General features: G+C 55.5%; 2 protein-coding genes across 2 annotated transcripts; both read left to right on the top strand.

Moving 5' to 3' along the window:
* The first annotated feature begins 1,193 nt into the window (after positions 1 to 1,193).
* On the top strand, positions 1,194 to 13,560 carry Tomm40 (translocase of outer mitochondrial membrane 40). Its single transcript, XM_052171350.1, has 10 exons — positions 1,194 to 1,299; positions 1,399 to 1,677; positions 2,343 to 2,410; positions 2,902 to 2,994; positions 5,789 to 5,890; positions 5,968 to 6,073; positions 11,252 to 11,374; positions 11,497 to 11,573; positions 11,698 to 11,800; positions 13,024 to 13,560. Exons 2-10 carry the CDS (start codon positions 1,404 to 1,406, stop codon positions 13,161 to 13,163), a joined length of 1,086 nt encoding a protein of 361 aa, XP_052027310.1. The 5' UTR covers positions 1,194 to 1,299; positions 1,399 to 1,403; the 3' UTR covers positions 13,164 to 13,560.
* A 1,850-nt stretch (positions 13,561 to 15,410) lies between these two features.
* Positions 15,411 to 18,232, top strand: Apoe (apolipoprotein E). Its single transcript, XM_052171360.1, has 4 exons — positions 15,411 to 15,518; positions 16,247 to 16,312; positions 16,835 to 17,003; positions 17,396 to 18,232. The coding sequence occupies exons 2-4, from the start codon at positions 16,270 to 16,272 to the stop codon at positions 18,120 to 18,122; spliced, it is 939 nt and encodes a 312-aa protein (XP_052027320.1). The 5' UTR covers positions 15,411 to 15,518; positions 16,247 to 16,269; the 3' UTR covers positions 18,123 to 18,232.

Genomic DNA, 18,232 nt, shown 5'->3' on the forward strand with positions numbered 1-18,232 from the left:
TTATACTTTGATAAAGTCTTGTGTTTTCTGTGAAATGTGAAGGGAGTGGGCTAGCACGTGAAAGAAATGAATGAGGGCTGACGCTTGAAGGCATTCGCGATCTGTAAGTCAGTACAGAATAGATTCCCCACACTGCCCAAAAAGCCAAAAGATGCCCCAGAAATTAGCGAATAATAAGCAAAACCACATCAACTAAAAGTAAAAAACGATAGGTATGCAAGAGGTGTCTAAGATCACGAGGCAATATTTTCAGTGACGCCCCCAAGGCGTGATGGGTAATGTAGCTAAGCCAATGAGCCAAAGGCAGAGATAAGAAGCGGGAGCCGTGGGCATAAGGGGTAGTGGCCAGAGGGTAAAAGATTCCACGAGGGTTCATCAGAGAGAGGCCAGGAGGGTAAAGTGAGCAGGCAGAAACCCGCTAAGACGAATCGAGGGGCTGAAGCGCAATGAATGGGGAGTGAATGCTGGGTAATGGGAAAGGAATGAATGGGCCAAAGATAGAAGCCACAGTGACGCACGGAGCAGACGGCATGATGGGTAGGAAAGGGGGGTTTAAGGCAGCTGTTGGCGTTAAGAGAGCGCGCATTGTGGGTAGCTAGATGCCGGCCAGTTTTCACAGAACTGGTTTGAAACTTTCCCGAGGCACTGTGGGAAGGGGCAGCACTTCCGGTTTTGCAGTGGGAGACCCAGCCTCTCCACCGCGGTGCCTGTTGGGAGGCGAGACCTGACCTTGCTGCCTAGCAGCGTCTGCAGCGCAACGCACCTCTACCAATGTCCTTTGACCCTGGTGCTTTAGCCAATGAGAGAACTATCATAACACGGTCGGCCCATTAGACATACTGTAGCCAATTAGAATGCTTGATGAGCCAAAATCCACCAATGGTCACGGCATTTTCTGGGGCGGGGCTCGCGCCTCCAAGAGGAGGGCGGGGCAATGAGCAAGTAGGCGTTTCAATACGTGTGATATCGACAAATAGCGAACAAGCTCCAGCCCCGCGGCGTCGCGAACCAATGAACACGGGATACACGAGCCAATAGAAAAGTAGAGGAAGCTGCACTGACTGATTTCGACTGATAACCAATAGAAATAAGTGTTTCAACGAGAAGGGTGGAACTTCCTTCCAAATCTCCAATAGAATGTCCTTCTTCTAGGGTGGTGGGCGGACCTCGGAGGACACCGAACCAATAGGTTCCATGGGGCGGGGAAACAGCGGCGGCGGCGGCAGCGGGTTCGGTTGCGCATAGCGCACGGGGTAGGAGCGGAGCCCAGGCCGGGAACAGGCGCCGCAGCCGCCGCCAGTGAGAACCGAGCCCGCGTTGGGTGGGAAGTGCCTGAGGTCGCATCCGGGGGTGTGCGTGTAGCCCCTGACCCCTGCCCTCTGACCTTTCCCCTCGCAGATACCATGGGGAACGTGTTGGCTGCTAGCTCTCCGCCCGCAGGGCCACCGCCGCCTCCTACGCCGTCCCTCGTGGGGCTACCGCCGCCGCCTCCTTCGCCGCCAGGCTTCACGCTGCCGCCGCTCGGGGGCGGCCTGGGCTCTGGGTCAGGTGCTGGCCGCGGTTCGGAACGGACTCCCGGGGCTGCGGCCAGCGGCGCGGCGGCGGCCTCGGACGATGGGAGCTGCGGCTGCCTGCCCAACCCGGGGACGTTCGAGGAGTGCCACCGGAAGTGCAAGGGTGAGGGGCGCCTGGCCCTAATAGCCCCGGGAAAGGGAAAGGACCCCGGAGGATTGGCGCGCATCGTTGCAATCAGTGAACAGAACGTTAGGAGCTGAGGATGGCTTGGGAGGATGGGACCTTGAACTTGGCGCTCACACTGCGATCAGATGATGAACTCCTTGGGGAAGAATGCCACAGCAGGAGAGAGAAGGCTTAGGGTACCGAGGGCCCGGGGACCGACACCACCAAGACTGAATAGTGTGATCAGGAAAGGAATGATTGCCCAAGGTCACGGTGTCAAGAGGTGTCCCCATTCTCCCGAGGGGGTTCAGCCCAAGGATCCTAGCCTAGGATCAGTTTGACACATTGATCGTAAGAGCAGTACGATCATAAGAGCGGTACATTCTTATTCTTGATATCCAAAGTCAGAGTTAACTTACTAAATACTGAGAACAGTTCCGTGTGGTGGGAACTGTAAGCATGAGAAGTTTGGCAAGAAAGGGAGTTTCCCATGTTCAGGTGACTGACTGCAGTGGGTTTAAAACGTTCAAAGGGCCTGGCCCCATTTTGTTCCTCTAGTGGTGGGGTCGGTTAGTTAGTTAGTTAGTGAGATATGGATCTGTGGAGAGAGCTTGGGATGGGAGGAAAAGAATTTGGGGTGTGACACCATCTCTTTTCTGCAGAGCTGTTTCCGGTTCAGATGGAAGGTGTCAAACTTACAGTCAACAAAGGGTTGAGCAACCGTTTCCAGGTGAGCCTTTCTGGTGCCTTGGCCCTCCAGAGGTAACAACAGCAGTACCCCATGCATACAGATCCCCTCACTCTGTGGAAGGCCTGGGCTTTTTGGTAGGTAAAGATTCAGATAGCACTCCAGTGGTGCTGGCCCAAGCAGAGACAGGAAGATCACACTCCCCAGGCCAGCGTGCATGGAAAGACCTTGTATCAAAACATAAAAGGCAAAGTAACACTAAGACTCCCACCTTCCAGGGTGACTACCCAGGGGGGGTGGGAGATCTGGGGGTAGGGGCCCAGAATTCTTACCCTGCAGAGTCAAGCAGGAGTGCAGATGCTGAGTGTGGTGCCCACCCGGGCTCACTTTTCTTACTGGTCACCTTTAATCTTGTCCAGTGCAGCCCTGTGTTTTGTTTGATCCCTGGGCAGTGATGCTGCTAGCCGTGGCCTAACCCAGTGCTCGCTCCCCAGTTCCATGCCAAGACCCCACTGCCCACTCTTCTCTCCCAGGTGACCCACACAGTAGCCCTCGGCACAATTGGGGAGTCCAACTACCACTTCGGGGTCACATACGTGGGGACGAAGCAGCTGAGTCCCACAGAGGTAAGATTTCTTTAGTCATTCTAACATCTGTTAGGAAATCTGGGGGCCAGGTGACAGACAGACGTAAGGGGCTTGGAGGGAGCAAGTAGGGCTGAGGGCTATGGGGTTGGGACTTGGCAACTTCTTCCTGCAGCGATATCCCTAAAATACTGTTCTTTCTCTGATCCTGGGCTGTGTGACACTGTTGACCAGGGCCTGGGGCCGGACAGCTTAGTGATGGCCAGGCTGCTTGAACCAGATGTAGCACTTGGAATGCCAGGCTCTTTGCTTGGGTGCTCGCTAGGGGGCACTAGAGAGCCACAGGAGTTTGCTGAAGGAGATGGTCAGATGGGTGCTTTGGGTGTGTGGGTCAGATTGGTGCTTCGAGTGTGTTCTTCGGGGGATGGGTGGTGGGTGTGGAGCGGGGTGCGAGTGGGAGGTAGAGGTCAGAGCTCTCCTTATGCTGCCTGTGGGTTTTGTTTGTGTTTTTGGAGATACTGAGCTGTGTGGCTGAGGATGATCTTAAGCTGTCAGTCCTCCTGCCTTTACCTCCCACAAGTGCTGGCATTGCAGGCATAAGTCCTCGTCCTCGGTTTCACCTGGTGCCGGAACTCGAACCTGGACACACTAGACAGGCATTCTCACTGACCTCCTTAGCACACAAAGTGTGGAGGGTGTGTGTGTGTGTGTGTGTGTGTGTGTGTGTGTGTGTGTGTGTGTGTAGAGCATGTGTGTGTGGAGAATGCCGTTCGTGTTTGTGTGGAGACTGAGTGGGGGGTGCCTTGGGAAAGCTAGAGGGTGGCATCTGACCCTAAGCTCACTGTTCCGGCGCAGGCCGTCTCCACAGGGTTAGAGGACAGGCATGTGCAGCCATACAAGACGCATGTGGCAGGGATTTGAACATGGGCGCTCACGCTCGCGTGTGGAGTGCTCTTACCTAGTTCCTGCCTAGCCAAGCCCTGGACTCGAGCTCTATGTAAACCAGGCTGGAATCCAGCTCAGGTCTGTTTGTCCTCCTGCCTGTCTCCCAAGTGCTGGGATTAAAATGTGTGCCACCGTGCCTGCTACTTTGTTGTTTTTAAATCTTTCTCCAGTCTTGCACCTCCACTAGCAGGCAGAGCAGCAAGGAAAGAAAGCCTCCTCGGGCGGGCGCTGCGTTAGAGCAGCGAGGGTGCCTGCCTGGCACTGCCCGTCTGTGTACTGTAGGCCTAGTGTTCAAGGGAGGAAAGGCCTTGCCCTTGGAACTGCATTTGCCTGTGTGGTGAGGCGGCCTGTGGAAGACAGAGGACAGCTTCTTTCTCTCTGCCTTGTGCTCTGCGGCTTGAGCTGCTGTCCTCAGGCTTGGTGACAGCACCTCTACCCTCCATGCCATGCGCCGCATCTCAGTAGCCCCTGAGGTGTGTTTTGAAGAGTCTAAGTCCAGGCTGGGCAGTGGCATAGCTTGGAGATGAAGTGTGGGGCGCAGACGACCTCTTAGCAGTTGGAGAGAAAGTCTGCTGTCCTGGCAGGGAAGACAGGCAGCCCACCCGGAGGTCTTATGTTGTCAACCAGGAAGCAGAGCCTGCCCAAACCCAGCGGACTGTCCTGACACACGCCGCACATCCTAACACTAGGGACAGGAGGACGGGGAGCTCCACCCACATAGCGAGACCAAAGAGCAGGCTGATGGCACATACCTGGAACCCAGCTGTGGGTCCGGGCATCCGCCGTGGCCTACCGGGGTGGTGACTAGCTCGCTCGCGCAGCTGATCAGGGTGATACGAGCTGCAGTTACCTGGGCAGAGGAGGCCAAGGGCAGACTTGGGCGGCTTCTGGGTGCCGATGGATGTGGAGAGCCAGACTCACTGTGCGCAGTGCTGCCTGGGCTGCTGGTGGGCGCTGTGAAAAAGACTGAGCAAGCCAGGGTGTCGCACCCTTCCACCGCCTCAGCACAGCCTCCGCGTTCCTGCCGAGTTCCCTCAGGAATGGACTGTAGTGTGCAACTAAGCCGGAGGAAGTCTTTGCCTCCTCAGTTAGCTTTGATCCTATTGTTTATCCTAGCAATAGGAATCGTAGTTAAGACAGATAGTCTGAGGCTACCCAGAGCTACAGGAAGCCTATCTCAAAAGGGGGGGGGGGGCTGAAGAGATCGCTCAGAGGTCAAGAGCACTTCCAGAGGTCCTGAGTTCAATTCCCAGCACCCACATGGTGGCTCACAGCCATCTGTAATGAGATGCCATCTTCTGGGGTGTCTGAAGACAGCTACAGTGTACTTGTATATTTAAATAAAAATTAGGGGTTGGTGAGATGGCTCAGTGGGTAAGAACACCGACTGCTCTTCCAAAGGTCCTGAGTTCAAATCCCAGCAACCATATGGTAGCTCACAACCATCCATAATGAGATCTGATGCCCTCTTCTGGTGTGTCTGAAGACAGCTACAGTGTACTTACGTATAATAAATAAATAAATCCTTTAAAAAAACTAAAATTATTTGCCAGGTGATGGTGGCGCTCGCCTGTAATGCCAGCACTTGGGAGGCAGAGGCAGGCGGATTTCTGAGTTCGAGGCCAGCCTGGTCTACAGAGTGAGTTCCAGGACAGCCAGGGCTACACAGAGAAACCCTGTCTCGGAAAAAAACAAACAAACAAAAATTTAAAAGAAATAGATAAAAATAAAGGTCACTCAGTGTACCTTGACTGTGCCTAGCTGTGGGGTTCCTAACCCCGTAGCTCCAGGGGCAGGTGTGCTGCTCAAACGATGACCCCCCGTGGTGCGAGCACTGAGGAGGCCTCATGGAGGAGGCAATGCCTCTAACCTGCCTTCTGTCTACCCACAGGCGTTCCCCGTGCTGGTGGGTGACATGGACAACAGCGGCAGCCTCAATGCTCAGGTCATCCACCAGCTGAGTCCGGGCCTCAGGTCCAAAATGGCCATCCAGGTGAGTCACAGTGGATATGGCCTGTCACCCCCACAGGCGCTCCCTCCCCGTGATCCTCACACCGCCCCTCCCCACAGACCCAGCAGTCCAAGTTCGTCAACTGGCAGGTGGACGGAGAGTACCGAGGCTCCGACTTCACGGCTGCCGTCACCCTGGGCAACCCAGATGTCTTGGTGGGTTCAGGTAAGAGGTGGGGGCTCACTGGTGCTCGGGAAGCTGTGATCCACACCCCCTTTCCCTCGAGGCACGTGGCTTTGCCTCTGAGTGGTGGCGGCGTAGGAGTGACGCGAGATCCTGGGACTCTGAGGCAAGCTTGTGGTCCCAGCAGTCACAAGGCCGATGCAGGCCACTTGTCAGTTTCCAGCAGCCGGAGCTGTGAAGCCCTCTCAAAAAAGTCAATAAACTAGAAGCCAAACCACAAAGCCAGGTGTGGCCACACCTGTAATCTCAGGACTGGGGAGGGTCAGGGTAGGTGTGTGTGGGTGTGCACATGCGCACACTTGAAGCATCCTGTTGACTTCAGGGCCAGCAGAGTGTGTCCAGTCCCTAGAGCCTGGAATTACAGGCTGCTGTGTGTCACCTTACGGGTGCTGGTGACGTCTAGACCTTGCGACAGTGCTCCTAACCGCTGAGCCATGGCTCTGGCCTGGCAGAACGCGCCTTTAGCCCTAGCACTAGGGCGGCAGGGCACTGGGCCGCTTGAGTTGGAGGCCAGCCTGTCCTTTCAACACTCAGGAAGATGTGTGCGGGAAGGCCAGCCCGCCCTGTGGGGTGTGGTCAGACTCCCTGCCCAGTGCGATGGAGGGAAGGATTGGATTTGTCTGAGCAAATAGATCCAGAGGGATGAGAGTTTGTCCTCGCGGTGGGGCATGACAGCAAGTGGCGGCCCTCGCAGCAGAAACAGGAGGCAAAGCGAGAGAGGCAATGAGAAACGACATTGGCTTTGAAACGTCAGAGTCTGCCCCAGTGCCGTGCCGCCCACTGGGGTGCCAGTGTTCCGATGCCTGAGAGCGAGCGACTATGGGCGTTTCTCATGCAGACCACCATACCTGCACTGTGTAGGCTGGGAAAGGAAAGTGATAAAATGATGGAGTGCAGAGGTAAATAGAGATGACGTGTGGCACCATGGTAAACTTCCTAGGTTCCTATGATGCCATCCGGCAGTAGCCATCACTGGGGACATAGTTCAGCCCTGGGCTGCTGCTGTCTGCCCAGCCATCTGCACCCTAGTGACACTGGTAAGGCCTGGTGACTGTCGCCCTATAGGGTTAGGCCTGGCCTAAGCAGTACTAGGCGATGGAGCTGTGGTACTCTGACTTGGTTTTGTCATGGACCATGGTGTTCCCATGTGCAGAGAGATGAGACAGGCCAAGATGAGCCCACCCTATACGGTGTACTTAAGCTTTGACAATGAGATAGTGGGCAAAAAAACCCCGAGTCACCGGTAGGGAGTGTCTGTCCCATCGCGAACCTCCAGATAAAAAGCACATAGGGATGTTCCTGTACCGGGGTGAGGCTTGGTGCTGCCTGGAGCCGCCAGCCCTCGAGTTGCTCGTGGAGTGATAGGGTCACAGTCCCAGTGCCAGAAAAGATCGTTTTCTTGTTTTGCAAGATAGAATTTCTCTGTGTAGCCATGGCTGTCCTGGAGCTCACTCTGTAAACCAGGCTGGCCTCAAACTAAAACATATCCGCCTGCCTCTCTGCCTCTGGAGTGCTGGGATTAAAGGTGTGTGCAATACCTGGCAATTGTTTGGGTTTTGAGAACTGGCCTAGAACTCAACTGAGTTCTCGCCTGCCTTCCTACTGAGTGGTACGATTAGAGTATACAACTCTACTTGGAAAGTATACATTTTACCCCCCAAAACAAATATGTGTACAGTACACATGTTACCATCAGGATAAGTCACGCATGAAGTAAGTTCAAATGACTTTGTGGGTGGAGATTTTTCCATTCAGGGTTTCTCTGTGTAGCTGTCCTGGAACTCACTCTGTAGACCTAGCTGGCCTCAAATTCAGCGATTTCACCCTCCCTCTGCCTCCCAAATGCCAGAATTAAAGGTGTGCACCACCACTGCCCAGCAACTGACTGCTGTTTTATTTTTTTACTTTGTTTATCACTGTGTGTCACTGTCTGTGGAGGTCAGAGGACAATTTTGAGGAATGGATTCTCCTTTCCCTGTGGGTCCTGGGATGGCGATCAGCTCTGCGGTGTGCACTGCAGACTCTAGTTAATCTCTAGGATGGCTTCCAGCAAGGAGCCACATCTTTACTGGAGTAAGGCAGACAGCTTCTCCAGAATGCCGGTGCCTCACCCAAGAAGTGAGAAGAGGAAGGGTGGCCTTGGGTGGGGTTTTGTTTTGTTTTTTTTTAAAAGGTATCCCCGATGTGTCTGGGATGGGAAGGTCTCTGCTGGAGCACAGAGCTGCCTGACCTCCTGCGCCCCACCCCCACCCCCAGGGGCCAACCTGCACATCTGCAGAGTGACTGCTAGTCAGTCAAGATGCTGTCAGCTAAACAGGTACTGCTGCACTCGCCTTTAGGACAGCCATGGCTACACAGAGAAAACCCTGACTCAGAAAAAAGAATTAACACTGTCAGCCTTGATCAGGCTGGGGGCTGCTTTCCTCCACCATGGCCCAGCCTGCCTGAGGCCTGCTCTTACCAATCTTGTATCCTCAGTTTCGATGGTTCTAGACCTTTTGAGCCACTTAGGTTCATCCATTTGCTTGAAGAACATGATTTTGTTGATCTCTTCTGAAGTGCCAGGCTTTTTGTTATTTGTTTATCTATTAGCAGTGCTAATAGATGGCACCCAAGGCCTCAGTGTACTTGCTGGGCAGTCTCTCCACCACTGAGCCATGCCCCCAGCCCCTCCCTGGGGGATTCTAGGCAGAAGCTCTTCTACCAATGGGCTGCCTCTCCACTACAAATCAATTCAAATGTTTCTGGGCTTTCAGCCGTAGGACATGACTTTGTGGAGACTGTTCTTGGATAGGTGGTATATAGTCATGTGTAGTCAAGACCTGTGGTGCTAAGCATGGTAGAAAAGGCTGGGCATACAGAGCAGCCTGTGACAGGTTAGGATCCAGCTGTCAGCTGCGGTGGCAGTGCACATGGAGGCCGGGACACGTCTCAGGGATAGAGCCCTACCTGCTGACCTGAGTACCTGCCTAGTGAGAGCAGAGGCAGCACGGCCCAGCCCAGCGCTCAGGAGGTGGGGACCAGGAGGGGTTCACCTGCGGGCTCATCCTGGCTAGTGAGCAGAGTCCACCTCAGCTTTCCTTAGAGACTTGTGGCTTAGCCTCGCTGAGCTTGGTGGCTCACAGGGGCAGAAGAATCCCCGCAAGTTCTGAGCTGTCCAGGATTGCAGAGTGAAAACAGCAGTAACAGCACCAGAACAAGGTGGGCGTGCGGCAGGGCTGAGCAGGTCAGGCACTTGCTGCCAAGCCTCACTTCCTAAATTTGATTCCCTGGGACACATGGAAGGGAGCCAGTTGCATGAGTTGTCCCCTGGCCTATGCACACCTACATGCTTGCACAGCACCTCCACGTGGTTGTGCAATGACTGATGGGAGTGGGTGTGCCATCTTGAATAGAAGACAATGGCACACATCAACAATCAGAAGCACTTGGGAGGCCACTGCAGAAGGCTCGCCCCACCTGACACTAGCTAGGGCCCCAGGGCAAGGTCCTTTACTGTTTATTGAAATGGTGTCCTGGCTTTCCTGGAACAAAGATTGTGGAGAAAGTCGGCCCTAGATTCACAAGGTCCACCTCCTCTACCTCATGCTGGGATGAAGGGCTCACCTGGCATAAGAATATATTTTTGAAAAGACTATAAATAGGTCAGGGGGCCTAGAGAGGTGGCTGGGAGCACCAGCTAGTTTTCCAGAGGACCCATGTTTAATTTCAGGTACCTGTATGTCCGCTCATAACTGCCTGTGTCCAGTTCCAGACAATTTCATATCATCATTCGGCCTCTGTGGGCACCAGGCATCACAGAGACAGGTGCAGGCAAAGCACCCATTTCATTACGCATAAATCCGGAGAAAACTTTAAGACATAATAAGATCAAAGTCGGTCTATGGTGGTACTTCTAAACTGGCTATATGTTGTGCTGGGGCAGGGCCACATAGTGGGATGCTGACTCTGAGAAGTCCCACAAACTCCTAAGAGGAACCATTGGAATTCAGAGCCTTCAAATTCAACCCACTTAGGAGAGGGCTGGATGGGCCAGGTTGACCAGGTGTCCCATGTTGGAGCCCACCCTTAGGCTACCACAGTCTATTTGTAAGGAACCTGGATATTCATTAAACACTGGAAAACTATGGGAGTCCTTAGTTTACTCTTCTGTGAGATGCCCTGTGTGGCTGTGAGGTCTGTGGGAGAGGTTTCACCTTTGTGGGAGGTGTGGAGGATGTGGGTAGATACGAGATGCACTTGGGGTCGGCATGGCCCCTGCAGCTGTGAGTGGGGGGAGGGACTTCTGCCTTGTAGTTGCTATCTGTAGGTGGCCACTCAGAGGACTGTGGCTCTCAGTTTCCTCTTAATTAAATGAGTTGACACTGGTGATGAGAGGTTTGCTAGGATTAACGTGATCCTGTTTTGAAGCTCCTGGCCCCCTGCACACTGAGGGGCCATTCACACTGGCCTTTGAACCTATGAACCCAGGGCAGCTGCCTCTGTCCTAGCTGTACACTTCTGGGAAACTCGGCCCTGCAGGGGGCAGGGAGGACTTAGTTCCTTACACAAGATGGTCCGCATGTAGTCAGTCCTACCCACTCTTCTGCCAGACGTGCCTCAGGAAAGTTTCCAGATGTGGTATCATGGTATCCCCGGCTGGCCTGGCACTCGCTGTCTCCCAAATCCTGGGATCACAGGTGTGCATATTCGCTCCAGTTCTGTTGGAGATCCCCCTCTGCCTCCTGAGCAAGCCTGTCCGCCCTCCGGCCTTGGGGCCTCCCCAGCAACTCCCTGCTCTTTGCTGCCCGTGTAGTCCAGTCTTTTGGTTTTTACTTTTCCTTTTTCTCCCCTCTCCATTCTAGGGGTAGAATTCGGAGGCTTCTCCAGGCCAGGCAGCTCTGCTGTCCAGCCATGCCCCTCTCCCCCCCTCCCCCCCAGCTCCCTGCCCTGCCCTTAAACCTGTAGAGGGCCTGCTTCTCCGTGTTCTGCTGAAGGGTGGCTTGCCTCTGTTCCCTCTAAGTGGTGGCAAGTATGTGCTAGCGCTTTGTGGGTCACAGCCCAGGAGACTCGGCAAGGGAGAAGTGCAAGAACTCTTGCGGGTTGTGGACAAGAGTCACCTGCAGAGGTAAGGCCGGCCTGCGCAAGGCCGGCGAGGCTGAGCACCCTCTCCTCCTGCAGGGATCCTCGTGGCCCACTACCTCCAGAGCATCACCCCGTGTCTGGCCCTAGGTGGAGAGCTCGTCTACCACCGGCGGCCTGGAGAGGAGGGCACTGTCATGTCTCTAGCTGGGAAATACACACGTGAGCCTGGGGTGCACTTAGGGAGGTGGCTGTGGCTGTACCTCAGGGTGAGGGAGGAGAGTGGGGTTTTCAGATGTCCACATCCCTTGATCCCTAGTCCTCACCCAACTCTGCTCTCCTAGTGAACAACTGGTTGGCTACAGTAACGCTGGGCCAGGCAGGCATGCATGCGACGTATTACCACAAAGCCAGTGACCAGGTGAGTTGGAGGGAGTGCCTGGCTGTGACCCCGGGCGGAGTCCCAGGCTGGGTTTGCTGGTGGTGTTGGTATGTGCAGGGGTCCTAATGGGCAGCTCACGTGTGCCGGGCCTGCCCTCCCCCAGCTGCAGGTGGGTGTGGAGTTTGAGGCTAGCACCAGGATGCAGGACACCAGTGCCTCCTTTGGGTATCAGCTGGACCTGCCCAAGGCCAACTTCCTCTTCAAAGGTAAGGAAGGCCCCAGTTTCCCTGGGGAACAGCTATGACTGGGCTGTGTCTGTGGTAGAGGCCATGGGAGTGGGGAGGTTGGAAGTGTGGGGGAGGGGTGGGGCTTTATCCACTCCACTCAGGGCAGCTTGGGGGGGGGGGCTCCTACCCTGCCACATGGAGTAGATGTATGGGCCATGCTTTAAGCCCTCTTCCCATTCCCATCTAGCGAGCTCTCTGGCCCTCCCCACTCACTCTTGCCTTACTTGGGGTTCTTCTGTTGCTATGATGAAACACCATTATGGTAAACAGCTTGGGGAGCAGAGTTTCTGTTGGGTTCCAACTCTGAGATCACATGCCTATCTATCACTGAGAAGATAGGGCAGGACTCAGCAGGAGACTGAAGGCCACAGAGGACTTCTGCTTGCTGTTGGCCTGCTCCTCGGGCCTTCCGCAGCCTGCCCCCCCTGCAAACAATAGGGGTGCTTCCACATCAGTCACTAATTAAGAAGATGCCCTACAGGCTTGCCTGCTGCCCTAGCTAACAGAGGCATGTCCGTTGAGGTTCCCTCAGGTGGAGCTCTTGAGTTCGAGGCCAGCCTGGTCTACAGAGCAAGTTCTGGGGCAGCCAGGGCTACACAGAGAAACCCTGTCTTGGAAAAAGAAAAAGGCAGGGAGACGACTAGCTTGTATAAAAGTAGCCAGCACAACTTGGGAAACTGAGGCTGCAGGAGCATGTGGGTAGTGACAGCCAGGTTCAGAACCTCATTCTGGGCAATGATGTGGGTGTGTTAAACCTGGGTGGTGTCTTTTTTTTAAGATTTATTTATTGTTATATGTAAGTACACTGTAGCTATCTTCAGACACAGCAGAAGAGGGGGTCAGATCCCATTACGGATGGTTGTGAGCCACCATGTGGGTGCTGGGATTTGAACTCAGGACCTCGGGAAGAGCAGCCAGTGCCAAGCCGTCTCTGCAGCCCAGTGTTGACACTGCAGGGGCTGCTGTGATGTCTGTAGCAGCCTTCCCTGCGGTTGGACCAGGCGAGGAGCCCAACCCAAGCGACACTAGCCCTGTGTTCATGGAGCCACCACTGCAGGGTCCCCCGAGTTAGAGAGAAACAGGCCCAAGCAGCTGCCTCTCAAGTGACAGCACGTAGACTTCTGTGTGGTGGCCACTGTAGAGGCGGGCGAGCAGGCGCACTGGGCCACCCCGTCTCTCTCTGCCCCACTCTTGGCCCACAGGCTCAGTGAACAGTAACTGGATCGTGGGAGCCACGCTGGAGAAGAAGCTCCCGCCCTTGCCTCTGACACTGTCCCTCTGCGCCTTCCTGAACCACCGCAAGAATAAGTTCCTGTGTGGCTTTGGTCTCACCATCGGCTGAGCCCTCCCGCCCTTCCTCTGCAGACCACCGCTGGGCCGGCTGCCCTCCCCTCCCCTCCTCTCCCTCTCTCTTGGGGTTGGGGCAGTGGGAAGGAGGGGACCTACCCCATGTCCGACGATCCCCAGCGCCAGGGGACAGTGTGCAGGGAGCCTGCGGTCCCGGAGGGAGTTCTGGGATCTGAAGGGCGCCCAGGCAGAGGCGCAGAGGCGGCTACACAGGCTCAGGGAGGAAAGACTTGATGTCCCTGTCCTCCTGAGGGCAGCAGAGGAGCGCCAGGCCGCCTGTCGCTTTCCCCTCCACCCCTCCATAGAAATCATGTTTATAAGTTATGGAAAACGGGACATTTTACAGAAAAAAAAACTTAAAAAACAAAAAATACACATGGAAAAAAATAGGATGTGGGAGGCCTCGGTTTTCTCCAGCTGTTGACACGGTCGCCAGCAGGTGGCGCCCAGGGTCGGAGAGCACGCCTGGCCCAGCTTGGTCACACCCTCTGCTCTTGGGGACACAGCCGGGACATCATAGGCCTGGCCTCACCGGGAGGGTAGCTCCAGGTCATTCGCCCGTGTGGCCCGGCCCTGAGAGCTGGCAGAGGACTTTGTCTCTGCAAACAGGGTGGGGGCAGGGAGTCGGGGATCAGGAGCCTCCCTGTCCCAAAAAGGGCTGACTTTCTCCCAGCGGGAAGGTCAGAGGTCTCAGAACCTTCAGGAAGAAACCAAGTTCCTGGAGGTGGAGCACAATAAGGAAAGTAACTGAGGGGAAGAGGCCTAGGACCTTCCAGCCTGAGACAGGAAACGCAAAGTTTTGTTTTTCATTTTGTTGAAGCTGTGACTTGGCCTCACATGTCAGCAGGTGCTGGATCACTGAAGTGCTTTTCTGTGGGGCAACAGCCTCAGGCTGGGCCCTGCACTCTCACCTGCACCCCAGCACCCCACGGGAAACAAAGACTCACTGTCCCTCTAGACATCAACACTGAAATCTCCTGCTGAGGCTGGAGACGGGGCTGGCCCTTAATACCCGGTGAACATCAGCTCACCACACCCAGTCTTTGCCAGTGTTTTCTGAAGCCAAACCTAACAGGCCTGGGCCTGGCCTGGCCCCCTGTACCCTTGAAACTAGGTGTTCCGCCTCTTCCCATCCTGCACAATCATGTGTGGCATCTGGTTGCCAAACCTTGCTATGTGGCCTTGTCTCCGTCCTCCCCTGCAGCAGGACGCCTTGTGCAGGGCAGGCAGTGCTCCTAGCAAGCCTGCTGTGCTCTGGGAACCCTGTGCCCCACCTGACTTCCAGGGACCGTGGCTTTCCCACTTTTTAGCCTGGACTTTGTTCTATTACTTGAGCTCAGGGGATCCTCCTGCCTCAGCTTTGCAAGTGGCTAGGACTATAGGCACATAAATAGCTTCTGGCTTCTCTCTCTCTCTCTCTCTCTTTTTTTTTTTTTTTACCATGTGCATTGGTGTTTTGCCTGCATGTCTATGTGAGGGTGTCAGATCTTGGTGTTAAGGTTGTGAGCTGCTATGTGGGTGCCGCGATTTGAACCTGGGTCCTGTGGAAAGGCAGTCAGTGCTCTGAGCCATCTCTCCAACCTCTGCTCTTTTGCTTTTATGAAGAAAAAGAAAAGAAATGCTTGAGGAGGGCGAAAGCACACGCAGGGTGCTGCGCGCCTGCGGTCCCAGCATGCCCAGCGGCGGCAGATGAAGGCAGCCTGAGAATCCTATCTCAAAACAACTTTAGAAAATGTGCTCGGTAGGGGTGGGGTGGCCCCTCCCCAAGGTTACACATCTGGCAACCGCCAGAAACAGGACGGAGCATCAACGCCTGGGTTCCCAGGGCCTGGCTTCATGTATGGCTTCGAATGCAGTGGGAGCCACCACTGAACAGCTCCCGAAGAAACGGAGCTTGTCCAGCCCGGGGACGGGGACAGTTCACCGATGGCTGAGGAATCAACACAGAGGGGCCGGGGTTAAAACCCAGGCTTCGCCCCAGAAGCCGAGCCTCTTACCAGCCCCCTACCCAGTCCCATTTAAGCCGCCGGCCCTGTGCCTTACAATGCACCAGAGCCCACGGGGAATGGGAAGAAGCGGTGCCCAGCCCCAGGCCCAAGACCTGGATTATTCTACGCGCTCCCTTTGGGGGGCGGGGGAGGGGGTCACAAGGCATCCAAACTCCACCTCTTTCCTCTGCCCTGCTGTGAAGGGGGGGGAGAGAACATCCCGCCTCGTGACAGGGGGCTGGCCCAGCCCGCCCTAGCCCTGAGGAGGGGGCGGGGCAGGGGGAGCCCTATAATTGGACAGGTCTGGAATCCGGTCCCCTGCTCAGACCCCGGAGGCTAAGGACTTGTTTCGGAAGGAGCTGGTAAGACAAGCGGGGATTCACCCAGGGGCCTTGTTAAGACATGGGCTGGGGACCTCGAGAGCCCCTAGAGTCCAGGAAACAGAATTGGAAAAGTAGGAAGCACGATAGAAGACTTGGGTGACAAACTAAGGACGTGAGGTAACTAGCCTTTGCCAGAGTCAGAACGGATGGAGGGGTCACCTCTGGGAGTACGGGACTGTCGGTGCACGGCGCGCCGGCTCCACTAGGGCCCCTCCTATGGCGAGAGAACCCGGGATGAGCCGTAGGCTGCGTTTATAGAAATACCTACTGATTTCCATCACAGTCCCCAAGTAACCCCGGCTGGTTTCAAACTGGGGATCCTCATGCCTGAGCTACCGAAGTTCTGGGATTGTGGGAGGGTACCACTTCCGCGGGGATGGAAGACGATTAAAAACCGTGTTAAATTAGGGCTTAGCCGGGAAGGTAGAAAGAGGAATGTGAGCTGGACCACCCGCTGTCCCTCTGTGAAGTGGAATTTGAACCCTAGGAAAGGGAGCTGGAATCTTTGGCAGCGGATCTACCCCGGCTTGCCGAGAGAACGAATGCAGGAGAGTGCAGTGCGGGAAACAGACCTTTGGGAAAGGCGGGTGCGCTATTTTAGAGATGTTTGGGATGGCTCACAGATCTGAGAAGGGAGGTCCGGTGGGGCTCTCCGGGTGCCGCGGCTCCCGCAGCCCTGGTGTTCAAAGACAGTTTTTCCTCCGCAGACTGACCAATCACAATTGGGAAGATGAAGGCTCTGTGGGCCGTGCTGTTGGTCACATTGCTGACAGGTATGGGGCAAGGGCTTGCTATGGTGGCTTGTCTGCTCTTCTGTGAACTCCATTCTAGTCCTAGATCTCTTCTGCTGGCGGGTTGGAGCTCTTCTGAGACCTCTCCGAGACTCACCAGCCCCAAGCAGCAGTTTTATATACTCTGTAGGCCCTCATCCCCCCCATCCGTGAGAGTTGACGGCTCAGTGAGTAAAGGAGCTACTCATAAAGCTGAGACCAACATGTGGAAGGAGAGAGCCGAGTCCCTCCAGTTGTCCTCTGACCTCCAAGGGGACACACACATACACACACACCATACACACATGCAAAAAGAAAGTTGAACTGTGTAATTTCTTAGTTGCTTTTAAAAGGGAGGTATTTGTTTTCTAATTCCATACCTGCCTAGTCTCAGCTCTATACTATGTAGGACACAAGACATACTTGTAGTATCTAAACAGACTCCACGGCCTCCAGACCCACTGTTGCTTCAGAGAGACCCAAGAGCACTGTAGGTGACCCAGCCTTAAACTTAAACTTACACAGGATGCCTGGCCGAGGGAGAGCCAGAGGTGACCGATCAGCTCCCTTGGCAAAGCGACCAACCCTGGGAGCAGGCTCTGAACCGCTTCTGGGATTACCTGCGCTGGGTGCAGACGCTGTCTGACCAGGTCCAGGAAGAGCTGCAGACCTCCCAAGTCACACAGGAACTGACGTGAGTGTCCGGTCCCCCCCCCCCCTACCCAGATCCAGGGTCTCTTCCCACCTGGGCACCTACCCACCTCTTGTTTCCTTCCTCGATCAGTGTGTAAGCCAGGTCGACCTTGAACTCGGAATCCTCCTGCCTTCTGGGTGCTGGGATGAACAGGCATTTATTTATATATTTAGTTACTTGGTCAATTGGCTGTTGGCTTTTTGAGACAGGATCCCAATCTGAAACTCAAGCTGGCTTCGAAGGCTCTGCAATTCTCCCTGCCTCAGCTTCTCAACTCCTGGGAATACAAGCGAGCCCCAGCACACCTTGCTCTGTGGTCTCCCTCCCACCCTAGTCTCTGGCCCTTCTGTCTCTGCCTTCATCTCCTTCCCGTGTCTCCTCTGGGCCTGCAGGGTATTGATGGAGGACACTATGACGGAAGTAAAGGCTTACAAAAAGGAGCTGGAGGAACAGCTGGGCCCAGTGGCAGAGGAGACACGGGCCAGGCTGGCCAAAGAGGTGCAGGCGGCACAGGCACGACTCGTGGCCGACATGGAGGATCTACGCAACCGACTCGGCCAGTACCGCAACGAGGTGCACACCATGCTGGGCCAGAGCACGGAGGAGCTGCGGGCGCGCCTCTCTACACACCTGCGCAAGATGCGCAAGCGCTTGATGCGGGATGCCGAGGATCTGCAGAAGCGCCTGGCGGTGTACAAGGCCGGGGCACGCGAGGGCGCCGAGCGCGGTGTGAGTGCCATCCGTGAGCGCCTGGGGCCACTGGTGGAGCAGGGTCGCCAGCGCACAGCCAACCTGGGCGCTGGGGCCGCCCAGCCCCTGCGCGATCGCGCCCAGGCTTTGGGTGACCGCATCCGAGGGCGGCTGGAGGAGGTGGGCAACCAGGCCCGTGACCGCCTAGAGGAGGTGCGTGAGCACATGGAGGAGGTGCGCTCCAAGGTGGAGGAACAGACCCAGCAAATACGCCTGCAGGCCGAGCTCTTCCAGACCCGCCTCAAGGGCTGGTTTGAGCCGCTAGTGGAAGACATGCAGCGCCAGTGGGCAAACCTGATGGAGAAGATACAGGCCTCTGTGGCTACCAACCCTGTCCTCTCCCCCCCAGTGCCCCAGGAGAACCAATGAGTATCCGTCTCCTATCCCCTGCGGCAACATTCACGATCAGCCAGGTGGCTCTGTCCCAAGCACCACTCTGGCCCTCTGGTGGCCTTTGCTTAATAAAGATTCTCCACGCA

This window comes from Apodemus sylvaticus, chromosome 1 (genome assembly GCF_947179515.1).
Source record: "Apodemus sylvaticus chromosome 1, mApoSyl1.1, whole genome shotgun sequence".
In the NCBI taxonomy this organism is placed as follows: Eukaryota; Metazoa; Chordata; class Mammalia; order Rodentia; family Muridae; genus Apodemus; species Apodemus sylvaticus.